The sequence below is a fragment of the Urocampus carinirostris genome, chromosome 11 (assembly GCF_059441175.1).
Source record: "Urocampus carinirostris isolate Australia breed hairy pipefish chromosome 11, RoL_Ucar_1.0, whole genome shotgun sequence".
Taxonomy (NCBI): domain Eukaryota; kingdom Metazoa; phylum Chordata; class Actinopteri; order Syngnathiformes; family Syngnathidae; genus Urocampus; species Urocampus carinirostris.
In genome coordinates, this window is record NC_142359.1 from 41,630,871 (window position 1) to 41,653,474 (window position 22,604).

At 39.9% G+C, this 22,604-nt stretch overlaps 2 protein-coding genes across 2 annotated transcripts in view; one reads left to right on the top strand and one right to left on the bottom strand.

Moving 5' to 3' along the window:
- dnai7 (dynein axonemal intermediate chain 7) overlaps nucleotides 1–6,057 on the top strand; it is a 51,494-nt gene extending 45,437 nt beyond the window's left edge. The window contains exons 16-17 of the mRNA XM_088346829.1: nucleotides 1,027–1,140; nucleotides 1,232–6,057. Of these exons, the coding sequence (XP_088202955.1) occupies nucleotides 1,027–1,140; nucleotides 1,232–1,507 (390 nt within the window). The 3' untranslated portion in view covers nucleotides 1,508–6,057. The remainder of the gene's footprint in view (nucleotides 1–1,026; nucleotides 1,141–1,231) is intronic.
- Nucleotides 6,058–6,447: 390 nt separating this feature from the next.
- Nucleotides 6,448–22,604, bottom strand: part of irag2 (inositol 1,4,5-triphosphate receptor associated 2) — a 44,100-nt gene continuing 27,943 nt past the window's right edge. The window contains 13 exon segments of the mRNA XM_088348470.1: nucleotides 6,448–7,904; nucleotides 10,000–10,328; nucleotides 11,553–11,678; nucleotides 13,147–13,245; nucleotides 13,368–13,426; nucleotides 13,562–13,630; nucleotides 14,927–14,970; nucleotides 15,040–15,187; nucleotides 17,328–17,462; nucleotides 19,137–19,277; nucleotides 19,382–19,412; nucleotides 19,491–19,539; nucleotides 19,612–19,693. Coding sequence (XP_088204596.1) covers nucleotides 7,762–7,904; nucleotides 10,000–10,328; nucleotides 11,553–11,678; nucleotides 13,147–13,245; nucleotides 13,368–13,426; nucleotides 13,562–13,630; nucleotides 14,927–14,970; nucleotides 15,040–15,187; nucleotides 17,328–17,462; nucleotides 19,137–19,277; nucleotides 19,382–19,412; nucleotides 19,491–19,539; nucleotides 19,612–19,693 — 1,455 coding nt within the window. The 3' untranslated portion in view covers nucleotides 6,448–7,761.

The window sequence follows — 22,604 nt, forward strand, 5'->3', positions numbered from 1 at the left end:
CTGGAGGTGCTAGCCCTCACGGTTAACTTTTTTTCAATGTACAGTCGCCATGTCGGAAATGGGGTGAGCTAAAATTCTCACAGAAAGCCAAGGGCAAGATGGCCAAAGGGCTACTGTCGTCGTCCGGTGATTTTTTTTTGTGTGTGTAAACATTTATTTAATACTGTGTTCAACATTACTGGTGGGCCAAATATGATTAATTCTATGACAGAGGCTGCGGGCCAGTAAAAATTTTATCACAGGCCGTAACTCGCCCTCGTGCCGGACTGTCGACATGCCTGTTCTAGAAGAGTGATGACTGTCATATAGTGAAACTTAATTATTCTTCAAGCTTTCCCACAATGCAATGTCAATGTTAGATTTCAAGCTTATTTATATTGCAAGTTTAAAATTAACCAGGTTAAAACTTTAAACTCCTTTTAAGGGACACTGTGTTATATTTGACTACAAGACGTCACTGTTTTGTGTATTTCAACAGAAAACGAGTGCTACAAAGCACAATCATGACTTTATGCCAAAGGACAGTTGCAGAGTGCCACATTTTGCCTATATTTCTTAGGCACGCTCGAATATATATGTATATATTTTTTTCATCATCTTTCTGGGGATTTGTTCCGCCCGAACAGGCCTAATATAAGAAAGATAAAAGCAGATATGCTTTATTTTCCATTGGGCCTAAGAGCTCTTCAAACTCAGGTGGGTACTGTTAACACATACTTAATGGAGAAACTAACTTCCAACTTATTAAGAATACTTTAAACAATCCACCCAACCTTTAAAATATATATTTTTGACAAATATAAAACACAAATGTATAATAATCAATGAATTCAATCAATGAATTGAGTTTAAAACTAAACAGAAAATCATATAGTTATTCAAAGTTTTTCAGAAGCGGCAAATTGAGATTATTATTCATATTTCAAAAACATTAGTTTTATGATATGTATGTTCTGTCGTACCTCTTTCAAAACGGCATTTGCATTTCAAAATCGGATGCTAATTTTATTATTTATTCCCTAAAAGGACCCACTTAGAGAACACGTTGCCTATGAACAATTGGCCTTGTTCTCGTCAGTTTTAACCTTTTCATGGAGCAAATGGAACGCTTCAAGTGGTCCAGAACATATAGTCATTAAGGTGAGTCTTCAAATTCTGTACAGAATATGCTTCAATAGAGAAAGAGTCTGTTCTGGACATTCTGCCTTAAAACACACGTTTTCCATATCAGGTATGCGAACACCAGGGCCCTAATTCAATACCTGAAGATTTGTGGTCTCTCTACCACGTGGGGCCTCTGAGATTCCAGAAACTGCAGCTAACAGAAACATGCGAGGCCTTCAGCGCAGATCATCACCCAGACAGCGAGTTTCACTCCACCTTCATCCACATGCTGCAAGACAACATGAGCCCAGAAGGAATCAGCCGAACCAGAGAGGCCGACTTCCTCTTCGTAGACACGGTTCAGAGCCTATTCTGCGCCACCAGGCCTCTCATGTATTGTTAATACTGTGCAAAACGCATGGTTCATACCGGTGCTTGAAATCCTTGAAAATGCTTGAATATTAAGGTTCTGTTACAAGGATTAAAAAGTGCTTGAATTTTGAGTGTAGTGCCTGTTAATGCTTGAAAATGTTGTCATATTCCTCAAAATATCTGCTAAAAAATGAGGCTGACGCTGTTCTTTGGTAGCTTTATTTTGCCATTATATTCTTTATTTGTGATCATCGGCAGTTGGTATTAGTTTATATGGAATTATCCGATCACGCGCCCATACCCCTATGAGTCGTGGCCAAGAGGACCGGTGCACGCTATACCTTAACAGGGCATTGTAAATGTGTATTAGTGCAAGGATTACGTGTTAATTATGGATAAAATTGATGCATTTTCCAGTGATAAATTGTAATTAAAAGAACTTCTTGCAAATAACATTTTCACCTAAAACCCATATGGGGAGAGATTAGTCTCTAAAATATTTACACACGTATTGTTCAGATTCACATATATATTCGCGATTTACTCAAGATCTAAAGATAAAGATTGTGTCTTGATAAATGCAGACACAAGATTAAACAAGCATGTGTGATTTACAGATATATTTGTAACTGCAAAATACATGCTTCACACATGATTTTTTAAATTCCTTGACATTCCAATGGCCTGTTAACAAATGCGTGTCTGTATGACGTCACCAGTCCCTGAAATAAGTCATTCCACATATCATTGGAAAACTTAAATTACAACCATTTCAAAATGTCCTCGTCACAGAAACATCACCATCAATCTAAAACAAGATATTCGAAAATTATAAATCTGGTGTGATCACCAGTTACGTCCCCTGGCCATCATCGAGTTGAATCTCCGCAAACATGCCCTTCTTAAATCCAGCACTGTTTCACAGATGAGTGTAAATATTTACTCCAAAACATACGACAACGCTGACAAATTAAAAAAAAAAAAAGAAAAAAAAACGCCTACAAGCACTTCTGCATCTTTGAATGTTCCCTGTTGTAGTCCGTTCGTTTCACCACATTTCCATTTACAATTAAACAGACTCATATTTCCAATATGGCAGTTAGCCTCTGATCTTTTAACACTTTGGCCAGTTGCAGGCTTTTTCACAGTCCAGTCCCAGCATTAGTCAATAGGAGCCTGTTTTATTTAAACCAAAAAAAAAAGGGGGAAATTGGCTCCTTTAGCGGGCAGCACGGCGGAGCAGTGGTTAGCGCGTGTGCGGCACAGTTCTGAGGTCGTGGGAACCTCCTGCGTGGGTTCAAATCCAGCTCCCGGCCTTACTGTGCGGAGTTTGTATGTTCTCCCCGTGCTTGCGTGGGTTTCCTCCGGGCACTCCGGTTTCCTCCCACATTCCAAAGACATGCATTTCAGGTGAATTGGCTGGTCCAAATTGTCCCTAGGTGTGACTGAGTGAGTGAGTTGTCTGTCCCTGTGTGCCCTGCGATTGGCTGGCAACCAGTTCAGGGTGTCCCCTGCCCACTGCCCGAAGATTGCTGGGATGGGCTCCAGCACCCCCGCGACCCTACAGAGGATAAGCGGTGCAGCTGATGAGATGAGATGGCTCCTTTAGCTCCAAATATTTTCCTACGGCATAAATTTCGACCTAAGAGGCATACACCTTGGTTTACCGAAGAAACCAGGTCACTCAAACAAGGTTGCAGGAAACTTGAACGAAAATGGTGCACTACGAAGCTGGAGGTCTTCCGACTGGCCTGGTGTGACAGCTTGCTCGAATATAAAGTAGCTTGCCTGCTTGATCTGTTTCCAGCTTCACTGGTGAAAGATCTGTTAGAGATCTTAGGACCATCAGTTTTAAATATTATTAATATATCGCTATCCTCGGGTATTGTTCCTGTAGCCTTCAAGTCTGCCGTCATTAAACCCACGCTTAAGCGACCTAACCTTGACCCAGAAAGCCTAGGTAATTATAGGCCAGTGTCAAATCTGCCATTTTTTGCAAAATTACTTGAAAAGGTCGTTGCACAGCAGCTAAATTACTTCATGTCAGAAAATAACCTCTTTGAAACTGTCCAGTCAGCATTTAGGGTAAATCAATCTACTGAGACAGCCCTGGCTAAAGTAACCAATGATCTCCTTTTAGCAATAGATTCCGGTGCCTCATCAATGCTACCGCTACTGGATCCAAGTGCTGCTTTTGATACTGTCGATCACAACATATTACTTGTTCGTCTGGAATGCATTGGTATCTCAGGAACTGTACTCTCGTGGTTTAGGTCCTACCCGTCAGACAGGATGCAATGTGTTAACTATGGCAATCTGACCTCTAAACAATCTAATGTCCTCTGTGGTGTTCCTCAAGGCTCTGTACTTGCCCCCCCTCCTTTTAGTTTTTATAGGATTCCGCTTGGTGACATTATCCGCAAGTATAATATTAGTTTCCATTTCTATGCAGATGACACTCAACAGTATGTGCCACTGGAGACAACCGGTCAGTTAAGTTGTAAAAATCTGGAGGCTTGCCTTACTGAGATTCAAAGATGGATGTCACTTAATTTTTTGTGCCTTAATCCAGAAAAAACAGAAATGTTGATTATTGGTCCAGCTCACTGTCGTGAGTTGTTTTCAAACACTGCCCTGAACCTAGAAAAATGCGACTCGGTCAAAAATCTAGGTGTTATATTTGATCCTAATCTGTCGTTTCAGTCACACATGAAAAATATTACTACAATAGCTTTCTACCACCTCCGTTATATTGCGTAGATTCGTTCGATGCTGTCGCAATTAGATGCAGAGGTTTTGATTCATGCGTTTATTACTTCCCGGCTTGATTACTGTAATGTATTGCTTTCTGGTCTAGCATCAAAAGTTTGCAGCTGGTTCAGAATCCGGCAGCTAGACTTTTGATTAAGACGAAAAAGTTCGAGCATACTACTCCTGTATTGGCCAACTTGCACTGGCACCCAGTTCACTTAAAATGTGACTTTAAGGTTCTCTTATTACACATACAAATGTTTCTATGGACTTGCACCCTCTTATCTCTCTGATTTTATTTCCCCCTATGTTCCTACATGGAGTCTGCGCTCGGAAAATGCCGGGTCTACTTGTGACTCCGAGAGCCAAGAAGGCTGCAGGCTTGGGAGCGTTCTCCATCCTGGCCCCGGTGCTATGGAATGCCCTGCCTCCGGAGATAAGATCTGCAACCTCAACGGAAGTTTTTAAATCAAGACTTAAGACACACTTCGATTCATAAGCTTATGATTGACGCCCACCTCATATTCTGTATTGTCCTGTCTTTTTCTGATTGCCTGCCTGGCTGATACGAAGGAGAAGGACGATTTGAGATGAGTCAGCGGACCAGCTTCTGACCTGAAGCATGTCAACGCCTGCATTGACCAGCTGGCAGAGATGGGAAGCTGCGTCGTGGCCGTCCTAGACTTTCTGGACCAGTTTACAAGCACTTTCTGGACAGTTTCTATCATGCACTTTCCAGAAAAAAAAATTCAACATGTTATCTAGTGTTTACTATGTTTGTGTACTGTAATGATAAATCTAATTCACCCTGGTCATCCTGAAAGGGGAATACCACTTGTGAGGTCCCTTCTCAAGGTTTCTCTTTTTCCTCACGTTGTTCCTTGCCCGCATGTTGGTCCAAGATCAGGTAATTGTGTGATTGTAATCCTGTGCAGTCCTTTGAGACATTTTTGTGATTAGGGGCTATATAAATAAATGTGACTTGACTTACTGACTCGGTCAAAATTCAAGGTGTTATATTTGATTCCTATCTGTCGTTTCAGTTAAATGCGAAAAATATTACTAGAATAGCTTTCTTCCACCTCCGTAACATTGCCAAGATTCGTTCGATGCCGTCCCAATCAGATGCAGAGGTTCTAATTCATGCGTTTACTATTTCTCGGCTTGACTACTGTGATGTATTGCTTTCTGGCCTCATGATGCCGAGCATAAAAAGTAGGTTCAAAATGCGGCAGCGAGACTCTTGACTAAGACAATAACGTTTGAGCATATTACTCCTGTATTGGCGCCCAGTCCACATAAGATGTGGCTTTAAGGTTCTCTTACTAACATACAAATGTTTGCATGGACTTGCGCCCTCTTATATTTCAGATTTGATTTACCCCTATGTTCCTGCACGGAGCCTCCGCTCTGGAAATGCCGGTCTACTTGTGACCCGAGAGCCAAGAAGTCTGCAGGCTCGAGGCTTCTCCATCCGGGCCCCGATGCTGTGGAATGCTCTGCCTCCGGAGATAAGATCTGCAAACTCAGTGGAACTTTTTAAATCTAGACTTAAGACACACTTATATTCAAAAGCTTATGATTGATGCCCACCTCATATTTTGTATTGCCCTGTCTTTTTCCGACTGCCTGGCTGGGGGTGATATGAAGCAGGACGATTTTAGATGAGTCAGCAAACCAGCGTCTGGACCTGAAGCATGCAAACGCCTGCATCGACCAGCCGGCAGAGATGGGAAGCTGCGTCGTTACTGTTATGGACATTTTGGACTAGTTTACAGGCTTGAGGCGTCGTTGCTGTCATGCACTTTCCGAATAAATATTAACATGTTACCTCGTGTTCTCTTTTATTGATGTTTACCATGTTTGTGTCCTGTGACTCAATGCTAAATCTATTCCACCCTGATCATCATGGAAGGGGGATTACCACTTGTGAGGCCCCTTCTCAAGGTTTCTTTTTTTCCTCATGCTGAGGTTTTAAGTTTTTCCTTGCCCGCATGTAGGTTTAAGATCAGGCGATGGTGTGATTTCAATCCTGTGCAGTCTTCTGAGACATTTTTGTGATTAAGAGCTATATGAATAAATGTGACTTGACGGACTGTCGTAACCAATTGAAATGTTTGACACAATTATAAACAGAAATATACGCATATGTTTTACTGTATATTCAGTAAACCCTAAAATAAATGTCTGCAACGCCATTCATTCATTTTTACGTGCAAGTGGGCACAATGTTTCATTGACTTCTGGAAAAAAAAAAAAAAATTTACAACTCTTTCATAATGTCCAAAAGGATTGGCCTAAGTAAACTACACCGTTGCAGAGTTTTTAATAGCTGTAAACTTGTGTCCTGGCCACATTGGACCCTACAAAGAACTGTCAACTCAATGCAGACGAAAACCTGAGTTGTATGGTTGCGTTATAAAATAGTCAGGACGGACCAAGATAAATCTCCAGAGGACAGTCAAAAGGGGCAGGGGGAGATGAAGACTGAAAAATAACTGGGCCACCAACAATAAGGAATGGACTTGTGCCAACTTTGCCACAACACAAGAACAGGCCAGGGACCGTCAACGGTGGAGAAGGCTGTCCAGAGTCGCGTCTTCATTGGTACCCTGACAACCTATGCAGTTAAAGGATCCATTAACGGATTAACTTTTGTCTAAATGGCCACCATTGAAATTGACTAGACTTATCCTTCAAAGAATGTGTAGAATAAAATGTTTAGTTTGTCAGATTGTACCATGTAAGGCTCCAAGCTATTGTCTCACCCACATGTATACTTGGACATTTGATTGAAAAAAAAAAAAGAATAAAAACCTACTTCTGCGTTTTCCAACTTAGATTGCTCAATGTTAGCAACTACCAGGTGTTACCTTTCAAAAGAGTCCGAAACCATACATATCATCTTAATGGTTTAAGAACAGCATTCAATTGACTTTGGGTAGGTCTTCGATTACGATTCTTTGAATATCAAAAGGAATATTAAGGGTTTCATGGTGCTGGAGAAATTGGAAAATTGGCTTTGAAAGTCCTTTAAAAGTGCTTGAATTTGGCTATGATAAAGGTGTACGAAGCCTGAAAAAAAAAAGATCTGCATCCATTTGTAGGATTCAGTAATTTTTTTATACAAAGCAATTTCAGGGACATAAATTGTGACAACCACAGCAAAAAAAAAAAAATCGTAAACAAAATCAGTTTAATATAAATTCCCTTACTGTCACTCAAAGTAGTCTTTAATATCCGTGTAAAACTTTTGTTTGCAGTGTTAAAGAGCTTTAAAAAGTCGTTAAAGGACATAAATAGAAGCATAGTTACCCTTATGTGCTTTGAAAGAGGGTTTAAAAAGCCAGTGAGAGTTCGGAGGAAGCTCGCTAAACATGACTGAAAAACACAGGTTTCGATATCCAGGCAGGCTATCGCCACAAAAAACGACCATTTGCAGAGTCAGTGATACAACTTCAAACCCTCGGCCTAGCTTGGCAAACATAATGGATTAAGTCTTGACCAATCCTCTCATATATGCCTCCAAATTCACTAAACTGGTGGCTGCCCGTTGTGCCGCAAGCCAGCGTAAGGCCAAAGCAGCTGCTGGACGGTCACCCACGAATCCCCGGTTCCCACGGGGGTAGCATCCACTGCAGGCTGCATCACCAGGATGGCCAACAGCACCAGGAGACCTAACCAAAAGATAAGGTGAGCTCTATACCAGGCATGTCAAAGATATTCCTTGTAGGATGATCAAGACTAACTCGCCATACATTTCTGTATATGACAAAAAAAGCAAGTCTCTAGATCAGGGGTGTCAAACTCTTAAAATCGGGAGCTTCATACTATAATAAAAAAACCTCACAGGGGGCAGACTATGTGTGTGTGTGTGTGTGTGTGTGTGTGTGTTTGTGTGTGTGTGTGTGTGTGTGTGTGTGTGTGTGTGTGTGTGTGTGTGTGTGTGTGTGTGTGTGTGTGTGAGGTAGAAAGAAAAAGACAAAAAAGGAAGGGAGAAAGTTAGGAAGAAAAAGAAAGGCAAGAGGGAAAGATGAAAAAAGGGAAAGAAAAAGAAAGGAGAGAGAGGAAGACAGCTATAGAAAGAGGAAAAAAACAGTGAAAGAATGTAATATAGCTTCAGTTGCTTTGCAAGTGGTGTCTGTAAATCTTAAGTAGACATATTTCAAACTGCAGCGGATTTTCTATTGTGCTTCACTGGCTGTCGGCTCGCGGGCCGAATTAAAAACCTTGCCAGGCCTGATCCAGCCTGCAGGCCACATGTATGACACTTGTGCCTTAGGTGATTTCCATCAATAGCTATGATTTTTTTTTCTTTAATAAAAGCAAACCAAATGCTCTCTCCAGCTGGTAGAGAACTGTAGTGAGTTTGTATAGCGTAGTGAAAAATGTATTCTTCTAAATTTGAAGGAGAAATTAAAAAGCATGTGAAGTCATCCAGCCCCTTCCAAACAAGCTGAAGCATATTTTGTGCTCCCAGTCTCCAGCAGATTACCATTTTTCCTTATTTTTTCTGATCATGAGTTATTACAGGGAATTGAATACATTCATTAGGAGAATTAATTATTGCTCAAAGGATATTTTTTTTCTGAAAAACCCCGTATGTAGGGTAGGTCACCAATGTGGGCTGGATGATGAAGCACATTACAGTGGACCTTTTTTAATTACTTCTGGGAGTAGCTTCGTAACTGTCAAACTTCCTAAGAAAACCCATTTTGAATGTAAATGAGCTAATCTGTCCAAGCCCCGCAAAATTTATTTAAAAAAAAAAAATCATAAAAGAGCAACAGAACATGAAACAACCCCACTTGTCAACACTTTTTCTTGGGGATTCTTTTCCGAAAATTCTGAGACTTAATGAAAGTTTTGCTAAAATGTCTAATTTGGGCTAAACGGACGATGGATACCGTTTCACCGGATGCTAACGTTAGCATAGCGCTAAATCTCCTGCCCGCTGCAATCAATAAACAGCAGCTTGCACACCCCAACGGAGCTTTATCGTCGACGGCGACTTTAATCGGGTATGTTTATGGACTGTACTCCCAAATCCATTCAATTTTGGACTGAGCAATTCGGAAAAACACTGGACTATGTGTAATGTGTAATGTAAGATCAAACATCAAACATTCTGGTTGTATCCAGCAACTCTGTTTGACCCTCAACCCCCTCATCAACCCCCCCCGGAGGAAAACAAAGCCTACTTACAACAAAGTCAGTTTGTTCTTTGTTCCTTTATCTCTTTGTTTCCTTATCCTCACTGTAAATGTGGACCTGGAGTCGTCCAATTTCGTTGTCACAGCATATCCCATGTTGTAACAATGACAATAAAGGCATATTCTATTCTATTCTATTCTCACCCGGCCATATTGCCGGAACCTCTCCTCCTCCTACTATCTGATCAGAGGACACAATGAGCATTCTGGGATACACCTATTCGCAACGGGTTGCCAGGCAGATTTTAAGCGACAGCGAGTTTGTTTATGTCCGGGAAGCACATGGAGTAGTTAAATCAAGCGCGTACTGTACAGTAGTTTTGACTTCGTATCCTGAAATGCGTTTGCAACTACAGGCAATATTTTCCCCGTTCAGGTAATTCATTACCTAAAGTATTCGTACGAAAAGATTTGTGAGTAGAGGTACCACTGTACTGCAAAACAAGGCAAAAAACATTTTGCGTTGACATTTTACTGATCCGACCTGCCTGAGAACAAAAAGCCTGGATGCGGCCCCAGAAAAACTGAGTTGGATGTCCCTGCTCTAGACAAGACCTACCTACAAGGATGAGCACCATAGCCAACCAAAGCCACAGGCCCCTGCTGCCTCGGGCCACTGCTGCTGCAGTTGCACGGGTGGAAGTCAAATTTGGGGAAAAAGTCTGGGGGAGTCCATGATCAGAAGCTGCAGGGGCAGGTGAGCAGCTAGAGCTGGACAGGGGAAAAAGGTGATCATTAGTGGATAGGATAAAATAAAGGGATGACAGAAGAAAATTAATCAGATTAACAAAGATTATGAGCAGTAGAATCCACTTCGTGGCATGCATGAGTAAAGGCAAGTAAACAATGGCTGGTTTTGCCTCACAGTTAGACCGATGCTTCAAAATACTTCATAAGGAGTCTGCGATGCAAGTAGTGGATGCATCGGCATGCACTTCAATAAACATGGCCCTAATCCTATTACTTCCCCTACCCATTTTGTCTTGTGCAGCTTCCTCCTCCAGTGTTTACTTTTTGGCGAATGAGTGGGAACAATACCTCAAAGAATTGGGAATGTACTTTCTACTTACTGCATCAAAATCAGGGTCGCCAACCTTTTATCAAGCTGAGGGCTACATTTTGTAACTAATTAGATGGAAAAGCACAGTTTGATATAATTTCTAAACTAGGAACTTAGCTTAGTTATTTAGACAAGAGGTAAAAAAAACTAAAAAGCTAGATAGCTAGCTAGAAAGGAGGCCTAACTTAAGCTTGATAACTTTCAAAAAATAAAATGTTAGTTTGATATCTAGGAAAATAAATATGTAAAAAGCTAGCTATACAACTTGCCTAAGAAATATGGGAAGATGGAGAGCTAAAAACTAAAAAAGGTAGCCACACAGCTAGTTAAATAAAAATAAAAATGCACGTTTCTGCTCATTTGCTTTATAAAAACTATACATTGGGATTTATATCATTGTATTTCCTGTAAAATAAACCAATAAAAAGATGAATAGTGCAAGTGATGTAACATTAACAACAATTGTTCATTTTTGTCGTTTTCCTTGCAACCACCTCTTCTCCTTTTCCTCGTCTGGGCGCTTCTGTATAAATTCAATCTCCTAATACAACACAACAATTTTAATCTGGTCAGTAATACAATTGGGTGTGACTAATGGGAACCTAGGACACTCCAGACCCCTCTTCATGAAAGGAAACTCGTGTTCATTTTGTAGAAATGTGGGACATTCTTCACCTCCCTGTATACTTTGTGGAAGGATCAAAATAAACGGCAAGGGGAAGTAATGGGATTGAGCATTTGAATTCCCTGTGTAAAATTACAGCATTATTAAAATTTATCCGAATGATGCAAAAGAGAAGACAGTTAAGATTTGCTTTTAAAGAAGGACAGAGCTTGAATAGTTCATACACATTTAAGATCTATGAGTGGCTTAAAACGCTGATGAATCTCTGACGTTAACTTCATGTCAGCAACAAGCAAAAATGAGCGGGAAGTGAAATACTGTTAATGAAACTCCCTTATGAGCAGTCTAGTGTTTTAACTTCAGAGTTTGGCATGTTTAGAAAAATCTAAGTGATATAGTCTTCAGTTTCAGGCTTAGATGGACTAACTTTTTGAGGGGCATTATGAGTGAAGAGAGTTTGCTGCCCAGCTCAATGAGACTGGACCTCCTCCTCTCCGGCGCGGGCTCCTCCAGCTTGGTGGCCGGCTGGTGTTCCGCATTATCGCACGCCGTCCTATGGGTTAGGCATTCACGCATAGGCAATGTTCATTTGGAAAACTGAATCACAAGGCAGTAAATTTAGCTACTTTTTTTCCTTGTGCAAGTCAATGTGGTTTTCCCGAAACTAAGAACTGAAATTTTCCATAACTGCAAAACACATTATTCTGAAATTTTAATAAATGTTTATACTAAGGATTGATCGGTATGGGTTTTTCGAAGCCAATACCAATACAGATTAGAATTAAGTGGAGGCCCATAAGTGATACTTGGAGACGATATTCATTTGTTGTAAAAGCTTAAAAATTGGTGTGAGACATTTTTAGTACTGCATAGACATACAAAAAAACATTTGTTATACATTCAAATAAAAATGAAACCTTTTTACAAGTAAATAAATAAGAATTAACACAACTAACATGACTCATCTTTCATTTAAATCAAAAATGAACAGTGCAGAAATAAAATTGGGCTTAGCAGCAAGTCAAGTATAGGTTAAAAAAAAAACTTAAATAGCTCCTTTGAACCTTCTATGATAAATAAAAATGTCAACCAACATGACTTACATTTACTTAAAACAAAAAGAGCATCGAAATTTCAATTTCAATTGAGTTTATGAATTGAATAGTGTGGGCACTCTTGTTTTTGAGCTAGATTGAGGAAGTAATTTTATGGTTACAGCTAATCATTCAGCTTTCCACTTTGGCATGCTTTTATGCTCGCAATCACAAACACACATTGCTTGACTAACTAATATCGTAAAATTAAATATATCAGTCTCCACCTGAACGTGCCTCACTAAAACAAGTATACTTCTTACGCCATCTCTTGATCACACACACACGCTTTCCACTGACTTTTTGAAATCCCAATATTTTCATCAGTCTTGATTCACAGGCATGTTGGGACCGAAGTTAGCAGGGCAACCACAGTTTACCCCGCTCAAATGTTATTCTTCCTGCCTTAGTGGCTTCACTCCCGGTCGCATATCCAATCAGAAGGCGCTGGGTTTGGTAGTGAGAGACAGAAGGCTGGCGAGAGGGAGAGAAAGGCTCGGCTGTATAGGGTTCTAAATTGGCCCGTCGATAAATAAAAATTCCGATACTGATAACCATCAAATTCCCAGATTTCGGTGCTGATAATCGGCCAGCCCGATAATCAGTCCACCTCCAGTTTATACATTGGCATGCCTCAATACCACATGACAAACATCTGTATAGAAGTTAGATGATAAAGTCTCATGCATTGTCACGTCTGTTGCCAACATTGTTCACAACTTTTGATGGAAACAAAAGACACACACCAACATTCACAATTCAAAACAACAAAGTGACTATTTTCCTGGTCTTCTACCAACACGAGCTAGTATAGCAGGACAGTTCTTGAAGATGCAAGAAAGACAGGACCAGTCAACTCAAATTTTGGCTTCAGGGTTCCGCCCACAAATCTATCAGTCATCTTATTTCCGCCGCATATTTCCTTACCCCTTCATCAAGAACGAAGGCTCTTCAGTGTCAACGCAGGCAGTAGAACTAACATAGCGCTTAAGTGGGTGGCGCACCATGTTCTTTCCTGATATATTCCTGAAAACCCCATCAATCAATGCTTCAGTGAAGCACTAAGGTAATAAAAAGTAGGAATGCTATCTTGAATGGATGGGATTGATAATCCATCTTGCAACACACAGACTCATTTAGATACTTACCGCGGAGATCTTCTTGTGAGTCTTTCAGCTTCACTTTCTGCACCATCTTGTTGTTTGTTCTGTTTCAGAGGGTGTGAATTTTCAAAATTGGATTGAGAAACTAACTTTCCATATAATATTTACAAAAGTCTCATGAAAAAAATGTAAACACATGGACAGCCGATTTCTTCAATTAACAATAAAAATGTCCTCACCATGTCATGATGCATGCTGGCTCCACCAGTGCGAGGAATAGCAGCTATGCTAACCCGGCGAGCAGATGACTGAATTGTTACACGAGAGGGGGTGGGCCGAAAAAATCAAACTTTTACAAACACATATTGACCCTTTGCACACATGTGACAAAAGCATGGACGGTAGTAACCCTTAGTAAACAGTGGATGAGGCTAGTAAACTGAAAACAACAAAAAAGCTGTACGATTCAACATCTTTGGCGATGACTAGTCAAACGAATATTGTGCAGCTATAAGATGTGGTTTACCTTGTCAGAAAGCACAAAAATTGGAGGAACAGAGGATAGCATTAGCAATACTAACTATGACCTATACAGTCTTCCTCCTGACATATTCACACATCTAAACAGATCGTCCAGTCTGCTTGACTTCAGGCCACACCATCTCTACCACTATATTGTAGATGGAGTATCCGAGTACATTGGTGCTGATCTAAAGGTTTATAAAAGTCTAGATACAGTACTTACCAGTTCTTCATAACTGATAAAGTTACCAGTACGCACTAGTATTGCTCATTGACCCGCTGAGGCACCTCATGATTGCAAAGATAAGACACTTATGTTAGCTGTGCATGCTAATATGTTTTATCCAGGGTGCTATCAAATCTCAAATGGACTTTAACCTAAAGCTGCAAAAAATAGTCATTTTTATTTATTGCTACAGTAGCTACATTGATTGTATTTGGCGCGTATCGTCGCCAATTTCCGATTCCCGGCAGTCACACCACCTTTCACGCAAATGCGGACTGTTTTTTTGTTTTAATCATGCCAATCAATATTCCTTAATAAACACATACAGACTACGATCGTGACACGGATTCTGTCGAAACTCAGTGTTAAGTATAGGAAAAAGTGAGTGCGACCTCACATTAAGGGGTGTGAGATTCATCTGCTGGGGAGTGAAAGTTAGCCACAACACTCGTACCAACTTATCATAAAATTGATCGGAAATTAATCAAAAGTACCTAGTGAAAAATGCTTGCTGCATATCCTGGAATATTTTAAGGGCTGCAAGTCCCTCTGTTATTTGCAGATAAACATTGTCTTTTGTCTTAATCAAAACGGATACAATAACATTTCAAACAATCTTGCCGGTTGGCGCAGCAATAAATCACCATTGTTATAATTGGTTGTTCTATTCTTCTGTGGTGGCTATTGGTATTTGTTTCAACTCAACTGCCTATTCAACTGCGGTGCGCTAAAGTACTTCTTGCCGTCCGTCATGGGTCTCATTCTGCCAGAGAAGTCCACGGCGCACCACGCGCAAAGGGTCAATAGAAGACATGAGACCAAATAGAAAAATAAATTAGACTATGTGAGCTCAGACCTTGTAGTATTGCAATGTCGGTGACTTCTTGCCACAGAAGTCATCTAGAAAGAACACAATCCGAACAATTAAAGGCTTGGGTTGGAATTGGGTCTCGGGTTGACGCGGTATACCTCGGTCCAAGTGCGACCCAAACGACTTCTCATTCTGCATGAGCGTTTGACGCAATTCCAGAAGCTCAGCATGCTCTTTGGTGTACACTCGCTTTAGGTTCTCCACGTGTTGAATCATTATCTCCACTGCTTTGCCAATGCGACTCTCCTGTATAGCAGATTTTTTTTTTTTTTTTTTTAACACAGGCAGCTCATGCTAAACAGACTGTCAAACATGCGAAGCTGATCCCAGTAGGCTTATATGTAGGACAATTTTAATTACAGTTTACAGTCAGGATGTCATACCAGCAGAGCCCGTTTTGGCTGTAAATCGCTAAATAATCCTTTATATGGAAGCTCATTAAATAATTCAGATTTACTGTTGAGATACTAAGATAGGATAAATACCGTAAATTCCGGACTATAAGGCCGCTACTTTTTCCCCAAACTTTCAACCCTGCGGCTTATTCAGTGATGCGGCCAATTTATGTAATTTGTCTAACGGCCGCCAGCGGCGCTCGAGTACAAAAGGTAAGATTTAGACCGGTGGAATATATGCGCAGAGGAAGACTGCAACCTCTTGGCTTGTGCACAAATTAAATTAACATAAACATACCCTCATCATGCAAAATGCAAAAAGAAAAGCACATGACGCAGCTTTCAAGCTAAAAGCAATCGAGCAGTCCGATAAAGAAGGAAACAGAGCTACTGCACGTAAAATTTACCAGACCCGTTTACTGTGCGTGTTGCTAGCGTGTTTTGGAATAAGGGAGCGTGGGACGACGTCTATATGACAAAGTTTCTCTGACACTGAGGAAGACGACTTTGATGGCTTCAGTTCTAAGGAGGAAGATAAGGACGGTTTAGCGTGATTTTTACAAGTACGGTATGTTTTTTTAACAGATCCGTTTACTCTGTTACGAGCGTGTTGCTAGCGTGTAGCTACCATTAACTGCCCTGTCACAGGCACCGTTTGGGATGAAAGTTATATTATTATTAAAGCTTTGAAAACTCTGTGTACTGTCTTTCTTTGTAAATATGTGTAACCATGTATAATATGTATTTGCAACTGTATATCTTTGTAATGTATTTATTTGTATTTATTTTAGAAACTTATTCTGATATGTTTTGCACGGGCGAATGAGAAAGAAGGGGCGAAGCAAACGCGGGCTGACGGGAAGTGGAGTAAAGGTGAGACGTGTTTGTGGACGCGGCGGACAATAGTGAAATGAAATGATCTGAAATGAAATGATCTGCATTTATATAGCGCTTTTCAAGTCAATGACTTCCCAAAGCGCTTTACATTGTGCTTCACATTTCCCAATAGCGGCCGTGATCTGTGCAGCCATGTAAGGCGCTAACCTGCTTATTGGGGGTAATTGGGGGTTCAGTGTCTTACCCAAGGACACTTCGACAAGTAACACGGACAAGCCGGGATTCGAACTGGGATCCCTTAATCCTAAAACGATCGCTCTACCTCCTGAGCTACTGCCGCCCCGGTGGATATATATATATTTTCCCACCCTTACCTTTGGAAATATACACTTTTTTCCTTGGATTACTTTCAACGGGACCCGGACTCTGCAGGTCTGCATCAAACCTCAAGTACCGATATCATTTTCCGTTCATTTTACCGGTTTTTGGACTGTGTACTTTAATGAAGGACTTTACCTCCAGAAACATTGTTAGAATATGATATGGTGAAATTGTGAATGTGTTTAATTGCTGTTAAAAGTGTCAATAAAATTGTTCAAACCATTCAGTTTCAATCGCGGGACTTAAAGTGGGGTTTGGGTCAATTTTATGTTTGTGTTACATTTTTCAATGTGGGTGCATGCGGCCTATATACAGTTGCGGCTTGTATAAGTACAAAATCGGTTTTCCTCTTAAAATGTTGTGAGTCAGCTTATAATCAGGTGTGCTCTTTAGTCCGGAATTTACGGTAATCCTTTATTCGTCCCACAATGGGGATTTTTTTTTTCTGTTACAGCAGTAAGACAACAGCTAAGAATATGAATGGTATAAACAAGTCTTTGGAAATATAAAAAAATAAATAATAAAAAAACAGAATATTTCTAATTGGGAGGTGTGCAAAATAGGCATTAGTATTTGAAAGATTTTATGAAACATTAAACGTCAAAAAATAAAATGTGCTGAAAAATTAGCCTTTTATCTGGAGAGCGGGTTTTCCGGTCTCAATATATGGTGTGGCTCTCAAAAAAATAAAAATAAATAAATGAATCAAAATATTTTTGCATTTATGGGTCTTTGGGTCAAAAAGGTTCCTGACCCCTGCGTTACACGCTAACCTGATGGATGGATCCAAGCATCTCGGAACGACTGGACACACGGGCCATTGACTGGATTAGGATTTCCAGGTTTTTCTGAAGCCTGTGTATGATCTCCATTGACTGGTTGTCATCCTCACAAAGGGGAGTCAGAGCCTGGGAGTATCAAAGCATGTTGGACAGTAAAATTATGAATCACAAAAGAGCCACATGCTTAAGTTCGGACACTATACGACACCAACTGTATTCAGGCATATGTCTGTGTTACGTTTCCAAAATGCTTTTAATTGGTCGACGTCATATACAATGCTGGTTTGCATCATGAAAATGCAGATATGCTATTGGCTAAACTACTTCTCATATTGCTTTCCCCCTTGTTCCATTCAGAATCTTGTGCACTTTAGATTTTGCGAGTCAGCGACAATACTGTATTTTTTGGACTGTTTTAATTTGCATGGGTCCAAGGCATGCAGTGACGCTGAAGGGAGACACAAAAACATAACCATGGAAACAAATCTTGTGACTATTAAGAAATACGAATAGGGCACGATTCACTACCAACAGTTTCATGGGCTTCTACGATCGGGGCAATTTTAAAAACAGAGGTAATTAAAGCAAGAAAATCTTCTAGACATTAAAATGTTTGCAATCATAAGTATTAAAATCAGTTTCATTTTCAAGCCTCTTTTCCAGTCTCCACCACCTTTCCTTCATCCACCTACTCCATTAGATCAGCTGATGTAACGTCTCACCAAATGTAAATACATTTTTTTGTTTACATATAAACTTATAATGTATTTTTTCAAATGCACGTATATTACACATTAGTATAGTCCAATGTTCCCTCTAAGCTGGGTGCGTGCGCGATTGTGCACTTCCCATACCTTCCTCAGGCAAGAGAAAATCGATTCAGCGCACAAAAATCGATGCGTGAAACTGCGATTTTGAGGGTTGACTAGAGAGACGGCGAGGGGCATTATTCTTTACCACATAGTTACATGACCTAATTTACCTGCGTGATTACGTCGATGTTGTCGCGATAGTTTCAAACCAAGTAATTTATTTGTATAGCCCTTAATCACAAGAATAAAAGTAAAGAGAAGAAAAAAACAACCAAAATTAAAGAGTAAAAAGCTAAGAGAAAAAGGAAACAAAATGGGAAAAATAAAAAAATGGAAAGGGAAAAAAAGCAGGGTAAATGTCCAGAAAAAAAATGAAAAAATAAAGGTTTTGGAGGGGGGGGGGGGGGGGGGGGGATTTGATCAGTCTCGTGTTGCATTCAAATAATGTGCAAATATATGTGTGATTACAGTTCTGTATTGTGCAACTGACTAAATAAATCCCGAAAAATGGTAGTATTGTGAAACGAAAAATACATTCAAAAATGTTTAATCTGTAAAATTGTACTGTAAAATTGTAAACACACAGACATTTGTGGGCCATGCATCCTTTCCATTCGTATATATGTCAATACATTAAAATGGGAAAAATAATTCGGCATTTGCGAAACTCATAAAAAAATAACTTGATTCCCGGTTTTGAACATGTTTGGTGATGGTGCCACATGTTGGATTAATATAGCTCACAGTTGTTCCAAGCAAAGCTCACAGACTTTAGGTAAACGCTTAGACCTGTGGAAGCTTAGAAGGAACATTGGTGCTCACTATAATTTATTTTCTTGTTTTAATCAGAAGGGACTGAAGGCTCGGACTGCATTAACTAATCAACATAGGTCTCCATCCCCTACTATATGCCAGTTTTACACGGTCCTTACCTTGGAACAGATAATGTCGTATTTTAGGACTCTACTGTACTTGAAAATCTGGTAACCTGCAGTAAGCCCTGGCAGCTGGACACTTCCCTTCGGACGTTCTCCTCAGACAGATCCCGCGAGCGTTCCTCCAGCCGCAATCTCTTCTCTAATGTAAACATGTCGCATTTGAAGCCCAACGCTAAACGCTGGAAGTCCGTCTAAAAAGGGACACAAAAACTCATGGCTGGACTACAAGTGCACATTTACGAGATTATTTAGTTTTTATGAAAATGTGTCAGTGTTATGTTGTTGAAAAACTAACCTCAATCTCTTTGTCATTGGCCGACAGGCTGCTGGAAGAGAAATTGAGCAATTAAGAAAAGCACCATCTATCCACCAAGCAAAGTAACCAATCTAATAATGTTTATTACCTGTGGTTATCTTCTTTGGATACATCATGGTTGGGAAGTTTCGACTCATCTAGAGAAGTAATGAAGTTCCGTATTTTATGTAGACACATTTTTAGATAATTTTTTTTTGTCCTAAACATACGTTGTTTTTCTGACGTTGGACACCTCTCTGGTTTGGCCTGGTCCACCTCTGAAACTTCTGTAGTGACAACATTGTCTGACTCCTGCAGGTCCAGGACAATTTATTGTTTCACAGTTTAGTCGGCATGTTTGAAATATCAATAACCTTGTATTTCATCATTTTTCATTGAATTTAACATAATAAAGCAGAATTATTCAGTTATTTACTCGATAAAAGACTCCACAGATCCGACAACTCCATCGTTCATAAAAAAAAAAAAAAAAAAGATTGTTGCCGTGAATTAGATGAAGTTAGAATACTTTTGTCACACCGAACATAGTTTCATTGCATTTACTAGGCTCTTATGTCCTTAATATACCGCATTTATAGTACTGTTAGCGTACATTGTTTTGTTGTATTCTAGTGGTAGATTTTATTCCGCACTCTGTTTTTACATGCAAAACACAGTTACCATAATATATAAAAAAAAATAAAAATCATGAGCTTGTTTAAAACAAAGTGGCAAATTTTACCAAAATGAAAATCGAAAGCGATCGATGGAGTGTTTCGTTTACGCACAAATACTTCAAAATAAAGCGAACCAAAAATACTATTCTTTAGCCAAGATTATTTTTTTTTCGAAAAAAATGGTAGATTAAAAAAAAAAAAAGTGGTAGTCTAATATGTAAAGCGGTAGTGTTAGTAAGGGCCTGTCCAATTTTCCTCTCATATATTTACAAATAAATATGCATGCAGAGATCTACATTTACATACTGTAAGATTTCATCTTAAAATTGTTCATTTATAAACAGATAAAGCCAATAGCTTACATTGTTTACATTTAAAAGCTTAAGATTTAAAAAAGGAGTGTTAGTTCACGCTCCTCATTGCAGTTTGTTATTCGTGTAGTATTGAAATGGTAAAGTTAAGAAAAGGTCTGTTTCAAATACAGCCAAGATGCCAACCCAAACCCTAAAAAATAGGGGAAAAACGTTTATTCCAGCATGTCTTAGAAATACAAGTGCTTGCACGCGGATCATGAATGAGGCAGCGAACATGGCAATTAGCCAGGAAATGGCGGCAGAGAGTGACAAATTCTCAAATTCCATTTAGCACCTTTAAAGGGATTATAAACGACTAATGTTTCCAATAAGGCACAGATCGTTTAGTGTTCCTCCCCACAATAATGCAGATAATAAATAATAATAATGCGCAAATTTCTAGTTTCTGAGCTCTCTGATCTTTCTGGAGTAGTTGCATATTTTCCTTTATATAAAGGCTCTATTGATTCACTCATGAATGAGTTGAATGCTACCCTGGCTAGTGTTCTGGAATCAGTAGCGCCCCTACAGCTTAAATCACGAACTAAAAAACGCACGCCTTGATTTACTGATGAAACTAGATCGCTTATACAAGACTGCAGGAAATCTGAAAGAAAATGGCGCGCCACCAAGCTTGAGGTTGGTGTGACAACTTGTTAAAGTATAAAGCAGCCCTTGCCTCTGCAAAATCAGCCTATTTTTCGAAGGTGATTGCAGCACAAAAGAATAGCCCCAAAATACTTTGACACTGTAGCATCGCGAACGAGGCAACAGATTATTCGAGATAGTTCTACCCATTCAGCCCATGACTTTATGGTGTTCTTTAATAAGAAGATTCAACGAATACGGGAAGAAATTTCTAAAGATAATGTTAACATCATCTTACATCACTTATTAGAGGTCTGAAATCTATAGATGCGCGACATGGTGGCTGTCCAGGGATTTTTTCCCCTGATTTAATGATCTGTCATTTGATAATCTTAAACTGGTGGTAAATAAACCGACTACTTGCCTGTTTGAACCGCTTTCGGGTTCGCTGTGGAATGCTCTTCCCCCTGAGATTCGATCTGCAACCTCAGTGTAAATGTTTAAATCTAAGCTTAAAACACACTTCTATTCTATAACATATGAATAACCTATATTGTGTGTTGACAATATCTGTGTATCTGTGTATTATTTGCCTACATGTAGGTTTTAGATCAGGTGATGGTGTCATAATAGTCTGTGGTTTACAATAATCTGTGGTCTGTGCAGCCCTTTGAGACTCATTAAGGGCTATACAAATAAACATGACTTGACTTGACTAATAAATGTATTCCCAAAGTTGACAGTTTGACCTCATATCCCCGAGAGCTGTGACATCCAAGACAGTCCAAGAACAAGGATCCTGTTAATAAATTGTAGTGAACCGAGATTGTATAGCGCCCATTTCTGCTTGGAAAAATTGGAACTTTGCTTATCATGTCACTGAGGGACTTCTGACCTTTTTGTCCGAGTTGCAGACTTTGTTCATCAAAAGCTGTGTGGGGTAGTTAACCTCAGCATGCGTTCTTTTTTGCCTTCACCTCCTTTTAGGTAGGTGATTGGGATTTTTCCTTTTTTGTTTTTGACGTGCATTTTGCAATTAATGTAATATTGTCCAGATAGCTCCACGTTAACGTCTGGGCTAGGGCTTTCAGTTTTATTTGATCCAGGTTTGCCCCCCGCTGTGATTGTTGCCGTGGTCGTTTTTTTTTGTCATAGGTTCCTGGGTAGCTTGGCTGCTAACTACATGTTTTCAGTCGACCAGTCACCCGTTTTTCCACCGATTGAACCTGGTTCACCTTGTATAGCAATTGATATATCTAGGGTTGGCTTCGTGTTTATTGCAGTCGTCATTTTTTTGTTTGCGCCCGATTATTTTGACAACATACTGCATGCTTTTGGTTGACCAGCCCGCTGCTTTTCGGCCAATAGGCCCCGGTTAACCCTCTATAGCATTCGGTAGTCTGCCGTGATCATTTGGTATATTTACGGCTGGGTCCGTTTTTGTTGTTAGCTCCCAATTATCCTGACTGCCTACTGCATGATTTTGGATGGCCACCCTCACGTTTTTCCACCAATCAATCCCAGTTCGCCCTCAATAGCATCCCAATTTTGGCTAACGTGCATTGGCTCCCTGTTAGCCTAAGATGCGATTTTAAGGTTCTCCTA